This window comes from Pygoscelis adeliae, unplaced genomic scaffold (genome assembly GCF_000699105.1).
Source record: "Pygoscelis adeliae isolate BGI_AS28 unplaced genomic scaffold, ASM69910v1 Scaffold108, whole genome shotgun sequence".
NCBI lineage: Eukaryota > Metazoa > Chordata > Aves > Sphenisciformes > Spheniscidae > Pygoscelis > Pygoscelis adeliae.
The window spans coordinates 560,232-574,259 of NW_008825498.1; the positions used below are offsets into that span (position 1 = coordinate 560,232).

Consider the following 14,028-nt stretch of genomic DNA (forward strand, 5'->3'; position numbering starts at 1 on the left):
AGGGCTCCCCGCGGCCCCTGCAGACCGCTCCGCAGCCTCCCCCTGCTCCCCCGGCCCGCACACAGTCAGAGTTTGATTTCTGCACCTTCCAGGGGGGAACCACACTTCCCACAGGGTCTAACATTTTTGGCTTTACGCAAGCTACAATCCTCCTTACTCCGCTTCCACTCCCAGCAAAGGCATTGCCCCGCGCTGGTTTCCGATGGCTTGGGTACCGCCACGCTGCCTGGAGCAGGCAGGCACCGAGAGAGAGGAGCGATGCTTGCCCCGAGTTTAGGGAGTACGTTCTTACTACAAGCACCACGTTTCAGATGCCAGCAGTACAAACCCCTCCCAAGCTGTCTACATCTCTGTGAACAACCTTCCGCCTCGGTGCTCAGACTGCAAGTCCCAATGGCTGGCCACCAACACAGGACTTGCGGGGGGGAAAAGCAGAAAAAAAAAAGAAAATCAATTTCTCATGGAAGAATCAATCCTTCCCCACCCCTCAACTCAGAGGAAGAGATCCATGTCACACACAGAAGAAACAGAAGGAAATACTTTGACACCGCCATCCCTACCATCTCATATTTAAGCAGAAGGCTGAAGAACTAAACTAGAAAATAATTTTGCTTGGCACCCCATTGCACATACCCTGACCTGGACGCTGCTGCTGAAGTTTAATCCGATGTTGCACAGTGCCTCAGGTACTGTTTTGCCAAACACAGCCAAGAATTTAGGCGATATGACTTCAGTTGTTTGCTTTACTCGTAAATTCACAAGTCCAACAAAATCCAACAAAAACTGATATTAGGCCTGTACAATCCATATATAAAAAGGGTTGGTTTATTGTAGTTCAAATACATAAACTGAACAATCCCAACATTTCAAAATTAAACTTTAGAAACACAAGTTTAACATTCAAAACAGGAGTATTGTTTACAAGAATTGCCCAGAGGGGAAATCCACAGTCTAATCCAGAAGTATGTAAAGATCACTTTATCGTAAATAAAAATGTGTTTATACAACCGTCCTGTTCTGCTCCGGTAACCACGGTTATTTACCAAGTGTTTCCAACTTCGAGTAAAAATTATTAGACAAATCTTCACTTGGGCAGAGCAACCTGATTTTGCTTCTAATTCATGGATAGGGTAAGGAACAAAGCAGACCTGTGAACAAATTTAATTTGGTCTCTTAGTCCTAATTCTCCTCTCTCAGTTCTAACTCTGGCTTTAATGGATTTAGTTCCATTTGCAAGGGTGAAAGCAAGCAGAGAAGTGGGACTTGTGTTTCCAGAACGCGGTCTTCAGTAATCAATAATTTAAGCTACCAGACAGCATTTCACCTCCTCGGCCAGGGACCGCGGGTAACCATTAGGAAGCTGGTGGCACACACGTAGTACAAGTTCAAACCACGAGCGCGGTCATCCTTAAGACTCACATGTATGACACTGCTGAGAAGAATGCCTCCAAATATCAGACATCCGCACCTCATATACAGATACTGCATTGCTCCGAGATCTGAAGTTACCAAACACAGCCCACATGTTCGGATTTTTGTCAGTCATGCCCCAAAGGAACTCATAAATACCTTTAACGTGGGTTTTTTGTTGTTGGTTTCCCCCCTGCCCACCCCGAGACCTTTATGTTCACAAATGCTGCTTCTTCCTCTGTTCCTCAGATGGTTTTGCAATATATTCACGGTAATGTATATGTATAAACCTGACAGATGGCTCATGCAAGCTTTTTGATTTAACAGATACCCTTGGCTTAAGGGTATTTTGTAACTATTTTGTCGTTCGTCTTGTAGGCTCTGAAGCTGTGGGTGGTGGAGGTGGGCCTCGACGGTCCAGGTCATCTACATAGGACACAATGAGTTTGCGTCTCTCTTCTGGTACACAGTCAAGTACCAGATATCGCTTGTCGTTTTGTAATATCTTCTCTACATCTTTCAGATGCTGATCTGACTCCTGGATCAACTTTTTGGATCTGAAAGCAAGCGTAAGAATTACCACCTGAGAACGCCCCGGGAACCCACCCTGCTCCCGGCGGTGGCTGCTATCAGCTCAGAGAAGCTGCCCTCACCGTAAGAAAGCGCAGGTAGAGTCAATGAAAGGCAAAGCGGGGAAAGGGGCAGAGGCCTTTTCTTAGCTAGAAAGACGCTGCTTTAGGTCAGGACTAGGCACATCAACTACTCTATGCACAGGAAATAAAGGCTTGTTGCCTACGTTTGTGCTACATTAATTAAGCACCATGGAAGACTCGTGTCTGGCTGCAACGGCCTTGTACAGCACTACCTGAACTATACAAAGACAAAAAAAACCCACAGAATTTTAAATTTGGCATCTAAATGAGGCAAACAATTAGAATTTGGATGTGGAAGTCTCAGCTACAGTACAGCTTGACTGATTAACAGCACCCGCTTGGAGCACTGTCACTCAGCTCACTGCCAGCAGCACCACCTGAAACCAGAACTCCAACACACTACAGCGCTGACCGCAAAGGAACCGTGCAGTTCATTAGGATCCAAAGAACTCAGTTTCATTTCTTCTTTTTAAGTGAACTCGTGTTTCTGATAGGAAACTTGTTTTGGTCCATACCCAAGATTCTCTATCAGTCTTACTATCCCCTGAAACTGAGTGAAAAAGTCAACTACTTTGTAAATCTACCCACCTGTAAGGCACACCCTTTCAATGAAATCCTCCCACAGAAACCAGGCAAATTATTTATGGGTTTTTTAATAAAATTTTCAATGGAGCCAGTATTTCTTTGCTGTCTACTCCAAAGTCCTGAAACAGAGTCCTCACTTCAGTATTGATCCCTCCTGAGTCTAAACCACCCAGACTAATACAGACTAACACAAACGCGAAAGATGGCCCTCACCACAAAATGGCCTGACAGCTCAGAGTACTAGTCACAGAATACTATTCCGAAGCCAAAGAGAACCTCACACCTGTGTTGGTTTGATTTTCCTTACTTGTTAGTCAGCAGCAGCAGCAATGTCAAAATAAAGTAAAAAGAGGTCTCTAGCTGCTGCAGAATTTTTTTTTTTTGGACAGGTTATGTAAGGTTGTAAAAGTGTAACTTAGACATCAACTTATGCTAGGAGAAAAAACAGGCATCAGTTTGTTGCCGTTTATGTGGAAAAGCACAATAAAAAGATTAGTCCTTTGTTGACATTATGCTACACACCTGTACGTTATAAATTTGGTCTCTTTCAATAATGTTCGGAAGTCAGCTTTGGCAGTAATGTATTTGTCTCTAATGTATTCCTCAAACTCCCTTTGTTTTTTCTGAAAGAAAAAAGATAAGCTTAAAACACTGAATGCAGATTCAGTACTTCATGTGACTTAACATACTGAACATAAGCAATAATTACATGTTAATTATATTTTTCCTTATCTTTTACATTTTTAATTTTAAAAAGTATTAAACAATAATAGTTCTGTTCACATAAAGCAGAAACCACTTCAGCAGCCATTAACTTACTTTCTCTGTATCCTGCACTATACCGAAAGTTAGCAACAGCGATGCAAACCACTTACCCTGTCACTCGAAGAAAATTTAATGCACCTTGGATCTTCTTTAATGATTTTTTTCACTTCTTTCCATGTTGATGTTAAAGTTATCTTTCAAAAGAAGCAAAAATAGTTAAATTAAAAGAAAATTAGATTCTAAGAATACGGAATGTAAATATTGCTACATCTGAAGCTTTTAAATATCTCCCAAGTCCACTGACAAAGTTGTTGCTGTATTTTTAAGTGGTGGGGTTTGATTATTTATACTATTACATTCGTATTTTTAACTAGTTGATTTCATATATTTACTTTAGCATTTTGAGATGGCATTTTCAGATCAAAGTCCTCACAAACATAATTTACATCCCAAAGTCTTTTTTAGTACAGATTTATGTATATGAGTGTGTTGTTAAAAATTACCGACAGAAAACTTGCTTCAGAATTACACGTGTCTCATTTTATTCTATCACACTAAAAATCTGCCTAATGTTCTAAGCACTTTTGACTAATGCATTAAAAAATGAGGTAAAAAGTTTCAGGTTAAGAGAAAGCTGACTGAAGTTGGTACGTAACTAAAAAAGAGTAAGACTCACTAAAACCCCACAATACACAGAATAGGTGATAGATTTCCATATCATTACACAGAATAAAAGTTCAGATTCAGTAGCACAAGATAAAGCAGGAGAACATCAAAACAGATCAACTTGATAAGATTATATACTGATATTCATTGAGACAAACACACTGGATATCTGAAAGAGCAAGATGCCATATAGTAAAGAGTATCAAATAACTCAGTGTTGAAGAAATGTAAAATCCTGCAGGAGATAAAAAGATCACTGATTAGAAATTTAAATGTAAATGAACTGTATGTTAAACCAAAATAAAACTCAAGATAAACAGGTAAGGAAACATAATGCACAAATTTTGTTAGGAAGAAGAAGAGATAGTGGTGAAGCAAAGGGGCCCTGGAAATAAAAACAAACAAATCAGATTGTGTGATAGAAAACCAGAAAAAGATAAATCACAATGGGCTGGCAAAGATTTGAAGTTTGAATATATACAGCTCTTACCGCTGAAGTTTCATCCAGAAGTTGCCTAAAGTGTTCCCTCTTCTTTTTGGTAAGTGCTTCAATGTGTTCATTAAAGAGCTTCTCTTTCTCCTCTCTTTCTAGCAAGGAGCCAGATTCCCATCGATGATCTTTGCGTAGAGTCCTTCTGGTATCAGACCATGACACATCTGAAGAACGCACCTGAGCCAGAAGATGATTATTTTTTGAAACTATTTTTTCTACAGTTCACTGATACTTCTTATATACTACTTAGTTTTTTTGTTTCTCTCGGTTTAAGTTAAGGTTCAAAGTAAAGATTAAAAAAACCCAAACCAACCAGCTTTTAAGTAAGAGACTGTAGTAGCTTCCCCGTAAATACTAAACAGGCAGTGGCAGAAGGAATTACTTTGCATCAGTTCAAATGCAGATGGAGATACCCCACTGACCTGGCTGAGTATTCTCTCAAAAAGAAAAATCCAGCACCCTCCTCTGTGCATAACATACTATATTAACTGTAAGTGGTCTGGAAAGGCAGCCTCAGAGATAATTATTTCCAAAGAGTCACTAGGAGCTTTGCAGTGCCTTGCTTCTAGCCCGGAGCTAGGAGCTGTTGCTTTATGTTACTAGCTATACCACCAGACCAGAGTGATGAGCCATTTATATCCCGCCCCCTTATAAAGATTTCAGTGCTGAAATGTGGAACCGAGCACTAGTAATGTGTTTGGATTTCATATCTTATACCACGGAGCAAGGACATAGTACACATACTGGTGAAAACTCATTTTACTAATCCTGTCCTCTCTCTTAAGAGGACATTCACCATACAGGAACTGCTCTCTCACAGATTAGCCTGACCAGCAGAACAAGTAAACCTACAACATAGCAGAGAAATGGTAAGACAAAGGCGCTGTGTTTGGAGCATGAAGAAGAGACAATGCAAAAATAAAGGGACTATTCCTAATGCTCAACAGTATCTAATTTTCCAACAGACTTACAGAAGTTTACAGTAGCATGACTGAAAATCTGCCATCACCCGTGAGACTCCAGAGAAACACAGCAGGAACAATGCTATCCACTAACTCCCTGGGCAAGATGCCAGAACATGAACCCTAAATGCAAAGCACCTCTTCCAACCAAGGCAAAACTCCCAACAGTGAGTGGAGGTCAATGGGGAGAAGACAACAGGATTCTATTTCTATATGAACTTAACTACAAATGCCAAAAAGCTTTTACATAGTGCAACAGTTAGAAAAAGAATGCACTGACAAGCTGAGAAAGCCTGTCCATATCTCACCATGTCAGACAGAAGCGCTTTGAAGTTTTGTATAGCTTCTTCCCGTTTGTGCTGCTCACGTTCTCTATCAATTTCCTTGGTTTGCTCCGAGCGAGCTTTCTGGACTTCCCTTTCTCGTTCACGCAAACTTGCCTCAATGCGAGCTTGTCTTTCCAGCTCCTTTTCTTTTTCAGAATCTAAATTCTGAAATGTAAGAACAAACTCCTCTCAATGAAAAGAATACAACACCTTTCATATTTTCATTAGACAGGTAAGTAAATTAAAGGGTTATCAAACTAAAGGCGTGTTGGAACAAAATACTTCAAAGTGATTTGAGATCTATGGATTACAAAATTTTGCTTCAACAGCTACGTTGAAGTATGATACGGTTTACATGGGGGAAAGAAGTTTGGTCACAACGCTGATTACAGAACAACTACGCTCAGGAACATGTTGTGTGTGTACAGTGACAAACTGTGAATAATGGGAGGGATGGGGGAGAGTGATATCACTATTTTTTAGCCAAGTTTTACATTCTCAACTATTAATTTCCTGGAAGAGAAAGGTAGGAATATTGGAATAAGAGAGAAGAACCAGCAAAGGAACTGTTTATGAACCATCTATATTCCTGAAGGAAGCTCAGCTGATACAAAAAAACAGAGCAAAGGAAACTCTGCCCATCCTGGTAGGAAGTAATCAATGTGATGTCTGTATTTTCTGAAGTTTTACAACCATTTTTACAACCAATGGCTTTACAGGAGTCTCTGCCTTTCTTGCTCTGCTGGATAAATTCTCCCAAATACTGTGTGTCTGTATGCACGTTCATGGTACGTGTATGCTCACATCTGCAGCACCACCACCAGGGACAGCACTTCTAAGTTTCAAGCTGTCATTCTGGGGTACTTCTACAGATAACTATGGTATAGAATTCTCTTTAGTATGGAACTACAGCACATATTAGTCTATCTTCTAGTTAGTTACTTCACACGTCAACAGCAATGTGACCAGCAGAACACCCAAAGTTATACTCCTGGATGTCTCACGCATACCTTAGCTATTTTTTCTATGTACTGTTTGAAAAGGTCTTCCCTCTGTGAAGAGCTATCCACTGCTTTGTAACGGGGGTCAGTCTCTACTTTGTCCTTCACTTTGCTCCAGCGAGACTGACTGTCCAGGTGGTGATTAGCCAGTAGTTCAAAGAAGTCCATTTTGATCTGTTTTACAGACAGAAACAGAAAGACGATACTTGAGAAAGATACTTTAATACCCAACAGTTTCCTCTTATGAAAAAAAGGAATCAACTTACCTCCAACAGAGGGAAGCATATTAATATTACATACCATTACAATTTAGAGAAGCCACTAAAACCCTGAATTTAGACGTAACCGCATCTAAAATTCACTTCCCCATGGGACAATTTTGCTAAAGCAGATACATTAAGATCTGCTGCATCTAAGATGAACTATATTCTTTAAAGAATGATTCACCAATACAGTTTTTATTATTTTAGTCCAATTTAAGCTTCTTTTTTGAGCTTTTTTTATATACATCAAAGTAACAAGTTACTGATTCTACATTATAGCATTTTGCATATTAATACTACATAAGCTATGTAGTTTAAACAGGGCTCTAGACAAATCAAGTATTTATGGATTCATCCTCCAAGTGTACAATGAACAGAGGTCAAGACTTGGATCTGCTGATAAAGAGCAATGTCTTAAGATGGATCTAACCAATAAAGAATTACCCACACAGGGTAATTAAGTAAATTACATTTAAGATGGGTATGCACATATATGTAAAAGTTTAAGGAAATGTTTTAGTCTACTTTTTCAATTGGAAATGGCATGTCAGCACTCTGTCCGTAACAGCAGCCATTGCAAAAGGCTGGCAGAGGATCAGTCGCATTAGTTATTTTATCTCGAGACAACTAGCAACACGTTTTCATCCAAACTCCCAGAACCAGCAGCTGCAAAAGCGACTGCTGTGCCTTTATTACATCTCTTTTTTTCTGGGGTAGATGATCTACCTGTTCCTGCTGCACTTTAGGTCCTAGGTATTTTCTCCTTTTTATTTCCTTAGAAGTCTGGTTTGGCATTTAAGCCTCCATCTCTCCAAAGCAGAGAGGCGAGGGGCTGGTTCGCCTCACTCGCCGGGTGCCAGGGAACGACTCTAGGGACTCCACACGCAAGGTGAAGCATGCTGCCTTCACAGCACCCCAAACCCTGCTGGTCCACAAAACAAAATCCGTCTTTATGGCACACTAATTATAAAAAGAAAAACAACCAAAAAAACAACTAGCTACTTGCTACTTATCTCCTCTCCTCATCCCTTTAAAAAAAGAAAACCACCAAAAGCAGTTTAGCTCCAAAACACTGAGGTTCATAAGGGAAGCGAGCAGATGGACAGGCGAACAAACTCTGACTTGCCAGAGAACTGTCACATCCCGATTCTCTAAAAATGTGTTTAGTTACAGAATGCAAGAACAAAATGATGACCAGAACCAACATTCTGCAGCCTCGCCCACTGATAATTTTAGTTCTTCACAATATTAACATATAAACATAAAAGGCTTTATAGGCTTTTTTCTTTACTATCTCAACAGAGAGATTAAGACAGTAAGCAGAGATTAGAAAACAACTGGTTAGTGCCAGTGGGAAGTTGCTCTACATCTACAGCACTACCACTTTTTCTTAAAGTAGCTGAATAAAATGCTAAGCAAACCGTTTATTCATTGTAAAATTAAGAATGTTGTTTCAAAACATCTTAAAACATGCATGCAGTATCAAAAATATGAAGCTTTCTAAGCCATGGCATTAGAAGTATTTGTTAAAAATCAAACAATTCCCAGACGTTACTACAGAAGTCTATAAAGTAAGGGTGTCTCAAAGTTTCTACACAAATCACGTATGCATTTATATGTATTCCACAAGGTAAAAACTGCATACCCGCAACACTGCTGGAAGCACCGTGGCACCAGCTGCAACACAAAACCAGACCTAGGAACACTACCACGATCTGTAGAAGGGTGCTCCCGCAGGAGCTGCCAGCAGCACCCCCTTTGCTCCCTCAGAAGCCGTGCGCTTGCTCACTACCGAGCTCCTGCACTACTGCACCGAGATGCCAGCTGGGCCATCTCCCGCTTCACTAGCGACCGGCTCAGCAGAAAACCAGGAGGGTACAGCCAATTCCCTCCCGAGAAAAACGACTGACACTTCCAGACCTTCAATGCTTCTTAAATGTCATCTGCAGTGTATGTAGCCCAAGTACTGCAATTTGGTTTTCAATTTAAAAAAAAAAAGGCGAAAACTTCTCAAATAATTGAGTCAAAAACATCTCGCCAAGGAATAATCTTTTAAGATCATAGCTCTACCATGTTGCGAGTTGAGTATATCTATACACAGTAACCAGCTCGACTAAGTAGAATATTACGTAAGAAAACTGTTAAGAGATCTTGATACAGGATAGACGACAGATGAGACAGCCATCAGCACAGTGGGCTGCAGGATGCTTGCAGCTGAACATTTCAGTAAGTCTACATAAAGTGGGACGTCGGGTTTATCTGCTGGCATGGCTCATCTTGAGGACGTGCAACAATGCTGCGTCCTGGGACAGCATATGAGCAGCTTGGTCAACCTTACCAGCTCATAGTCCCTTCCCCGATATCCTCAAACCCACGCATACTTCCTCACCTCTGTCATCTGAGAAGTATTAGCACTGTATTTACTCACTGAAATTAGCCACATGAACAAAAACAACGATTTGAAACGCTGGCTGCTCCATCACCATCCAATAAGACATAACTCAATGAAGCAAAATCAAAACATTATATAATTTAAAACCCTTACGTTAAAGATTTCTGCAAAGTTGATCCTCCTTAAATAAAGATTTTGGACTTTTAAAACAGACTGAGAAAGCTTCAGGTTAAATGCCTTAAATTTTCTTTTATCTTTTAAGCAATTTCAAAATCAAAGGAAAATAAGACTGAAAATATTTCAGGTGTATTTAGAAGTCTTTTTTTGGCAGTTAACACATTGCAGGTACAACTCTCATCACTTCACAAGGAAAAAAACTAAAAAAATGTAAAGTACCGGAACTGCGGGAGGCTAAAGTCACCACACAGAGATACCAATTCTTTCCTCACTAGGGAATCCCATAATATTTGCGTGTCAGTGATTGACAGCTGTCAGACTGAACTGATTGACAGGCCGCACAGCACATAACTGTAAAGTCTATCCACTTGTTATAAAACAGAATACATAAAATGGTTACAAAAGGCTTTTGGAGAAAAAACATTATTTCAAAAGCAAACAAACACAATCTCTCTTCTTTTAACTTTTCAACTTTTGAACAATCATGCAACAACAAAACAAATATTTACTTTTTTTAAAGTCTTCAACTGCACTATTAAGCTGCAAGAATGCTTTACAATTCCATATTCATAATTGAAATGCAGTATGTAAAAGTCTAGTTTTGAACTACATCAGTTCTCCTCTGAAAGCACAATCATTTATTGAAAATATCAGCAATAAGTCAACATTTAGGAACAATCAAGTACAGAATGAAATTAGACCAGAATACCTAGATTAAAAAAAATATGCACAATTTATTGAATAATGAAACTGTCCCCAAATCTAACCTGTTATTCAGCATATTTCTCTTCTGTAAGCATTCTTAGTAGGTGAAATTTGCAATAACTTTATACTACAAAATAAATATTGCAGACTTTAACATGTCAAAAATGATTAGGCTTTAGAGGTTATTTTCTCCATTCGCACAACACACAAGGACATTTAAGTAAGTGGCTGCATATTTTGATGATAGTATTTGATGCCACCTCCATAGTAGCTTGCTTCCCCAGTGGTGAAAGCCTGCTCCCTGCTATTGACAATACGGTCAAATGACATTTGGAATTCATTAATCTTTAATAGCTGACCTTTAATTCTAATAAGCAGCAGTTTATATATAGGATATATTTACTGGAAGATTAAAAAGTCTCTAAAGTGCTAGCTTTTAGATGGAAAGAGAAGATATGGAATACGTTTGAAATTTAAACGGAGCGTCCTACAGAGAATTTCAAGTTCTTACTGCCTCCACTGAGAGAACAGAGAGGTAATGGACAGTTCTGGGGTTTCCAGCCAAACAGGACAAGAATACTTTTCCTTTCAATGCTTCAGGATAATATAACTTTAAAAAAAAAAAAAGGCATTATTCCAGTTAAGAATATAATGTTACTTGCTTAGGTAAACAAAAAAAAAAGTTATTATTTAAGTAAATTCAGCTTCACAAATAAATGTAAGTTCAATTCTATATACTCTAAAAGTCAGTATACCTGCAAACTTAAAATAGTTAGTTCAGAAAGACCAAAGGGATCTCCATGAAGTATTTACATTGTAAAAAACCTCTATGAAAGAGAAGGACCGTGTCTCAGAGAAGGCTCACTGGAAACCAAGCACTGGCTTTGTCTCATCTCACTCAGCATCACACCATTCACACTGCTGGAACTAAAAAAGTCACCTTACCTTCTCACCTCTGGTCTTCGAATCTTCTTTTTCCTTCTTTCTTGCCGCTGTGATAAACTCATTAAACAAGGCCTCTCGATCTTTCATCTTTTCAATTGCCTTGAATCTCGAGTCTTTAGCATGCTTGGCTGCAAATTCACTAAAAGTAGTTCTGCAACAAAATGGCAAGTGAACTCATTTGGCAGAGCTGTCTTTGCTGGGAAGCAGGTTCGAGAAATATTTCTTCTGCTAGAATACATGCCAGAGCACAATTTAAAAATATATATAAAAAAAAAAAAGGCGGCAACATCCCATGGTCTCACTATAGAGATGCTTGATCAATGAACTATATAGAAAGGAGTCAGGTTTACGCACACACGTGAAGGGAATTGTTAAGAGACTTACAGGGTTTTTTTTGTTTGTTTGAATACAGCTACCTGCAGAAAGTGCAGGTGTAGGAAGAGAGATCATAATGCAACCAAGAAGAAGAAATGAAAAAACTCAGTTGTCTACAAAAATCTTCTTTTTTGTGGGTTAGCAGTTCAGCCACCAGTCTGTCCAGGTATTTCTCAGCTGTGAAACCGAAAATTTTACGTGCATTCACTTGCAGCCAAACCATGCTAAGAGTCCACCAAGAAAATCATCTTTTGGTATTCGTCACAATAGAACACTGGCTGAATCAGTTTTTCCTCCTACAGTGAACATTGTATAGCCTAATCTTAAAACACACAGAGCTGAAAATAGTTTAAACACTATGGGCAGATGCAGCAATACTGGGCTTTCAACCCATTATCCCCATAGCATTTCCCTGACCGTTCTCTCACCTCCAGGGCCAGATTCCAATCTGTGCAGTAGATATAGTACTGCCACTTACCTCGAAAAAAACCACTACTGTGCTTTTTCCAAGCTCTGATGCAAATCTGGCCCCAAGAATACGTGAGACACTTATAATCATACGAATGTTTTCATCACAGCATGGAAATAATTAGACTTGGAAAATCCAGCCTACTGTTGCTGTAGGGTAAATTGAAACAAGAAGAGAATTTGGTAGCTTATTCAAAAAGATTAGAAAGTGAATGTACAGCTATATTGAAGAACAAGAGCTGTTTAAGTGAAGTGGAACACAAACTCTTGAGCATGTTGGACTTAGATAGATGATAAAAAACCAGTCTGGCACTCACAGAAGTACAGCAATATCTTTAGACAAACACTGAAACCAGAAGACAAAGGATAAGATTAAACAAGACAGTATTTCAGCTGGAACTCTATTCCCACCCCAACCCATAATCAGATAAGAGTCAGTCCCAACATGACACATCGGAGATATCTTGGAAGCTGAGGATACTAAAGCTAACATAATAGTCCATGTTAGTCTCTGAATTATATATTAAACTTATTACTGATGAACTTTTTCTTAAAACATTTCCATGCCTCCATTCTTCCCAGCCTACTGCTGTGGAAACTGCTACCTTTATTAAATGAGCAGACAGGTGTTTTAAATAAGAGTTATTAATCAGATTTGAAGTCATTTAAAAGTTAACATAACACTGGCTTCCACCAGATTTCCAAAACGGGTCACTGAAAAAAATTAAACTGAAGTGAAACAAATGAGTTGTTATTTCACTGTAAAAGAATTAATGCCAGATAAGCCAAGAGATGCTGAAAGAAAATGCTTTAGAGCTCATCTGGTGACATAAGCACATATTTCATGAACTCTATGTAAGAAAGCTGTGAAACAAACGATTCTAGCAATAAAATCTTGCATGTTAGTACATTCACTGTCATCACCTCGCTATTATCACTGCAAGTAGGTCTGAATGTGAGGGGTATGTAATAATTTCTATCTTAAAGCAACCAGAACATTCTGTCATATTATTATTAACGTACTTTGTAACCAGAAAAACATCCCTTCAGTCCCCTCCAAACTGAAGAAACCTCCCTAGTACTTCTCAGAGACTATTAATACCCTTAAGAAGAAACAGGGTTATTAAAGAAAACTAGTGGTGGATCATGAGGCCTTTCTCACAATCCGGACAGCATGCTGGGGATTTCTTCAAAATTACTTAAAATATGTGAATCGTTATAAATCACAAGTTCTATTATTTCATGGGTTAGGTGAATACAAGTAGGCAAAAGAAGATTTCAACAATATCTGATGATTTTTCTCCTCTTTGCCCATTTTGAAAGAGGTTAATCTACCTAATACCACCCAACATACTTCGTTCTAATAGAGCTTATGCATACAAAGAAGAAAGAAGCTCCTACCTCGGATTAATCTTTGCTTCTTCCATCATTTTCTTGAAATCCTCCTTGGCCTGCATTATTTTGTTTTTCTTCTCCTTGCGCTCTTCTTCTGCTCGGGTTTTCACATACTGATCAAATACCTACAGAAACACCAGTCACCGACATAAAACATACAAACCTGAAGCCACATAAGCTCTAGGCAAGAGGGAGGAAAAAATCCCATTTCTTTCCTTTTCTCCTATTTCCTTTCCTCTCACCACAGAACCAACATAGACAAGGTAGAAAGAAGGGTTAGGGACTCTTTGTATTTGAATATGCAAATTACTCCAATCTGCTGAACACGTGGTGTACTGTATCTAAACACATCATCTGAGACCTGTGAAGAAGTTTCTTACACACTCAAGTTACGTTGATATTTTTCTGGGTCCTATGTTTAAGACAGCAGACACTTCCTGTATTCTT

The 14,028-nt window shown here is 39.1% G+C and overlaps 1 protein-coding gene across 4 annotated transcripts in view; it reads right to left on the bottom strand.

Annotated features, from left to right (window-relative positions):
- Positions 1 to 791: 791 nt before the first annotated feature.
- Positions 792 to 14,028, bottom strand: part of TCERG1 (transcription elongation regulator 1) — a 33,671-nt gene continuing 20,434 nt past the window's right edge. For all 4 annotated transcript variants that reach the window (XM_009331379.1, XM_009331378.1, XM_009331377.1 and 1 more), the window contains 8 exons: positions 13,588 to 13,706; positions 11,344 to 11,494; positions 6,871 to 7,035; positions 5,843 to 6,025; positions 4,570 to 4,749; positions 3,524 to 3,607; positions 3,171 to 3,271; positions 792 to 1,967 (listed from right to left, as the gene is read on the bottom strand). In XM_009331379.1, coding sequence (XP_009329654.1) covers positions 1,766 to 1,967; positions 3,171 to 3,271; positions 3,524 to 3,607; positions 4,570 to 4,749; positions 5,843 to 6,025; positions 6,871 to 7,035; positions 11,344 to 11,494; positions 13,588 to 13,706 — 1,185 coding nt within the window. In that variant the 3' untranslated portion in view covers positions 792 to 1,765. The remainder of the gene's footprint in view (positions 1,968 to 3,170; positions 3,272 to 3,523; positions 3,608 to 4,569; positions 4,750 to 5,842; positions 6,026 to 6,870; positions 7,036 to 11,343; positions 11,495 to 13,587; positions 13,707 to 14,028) is intronic.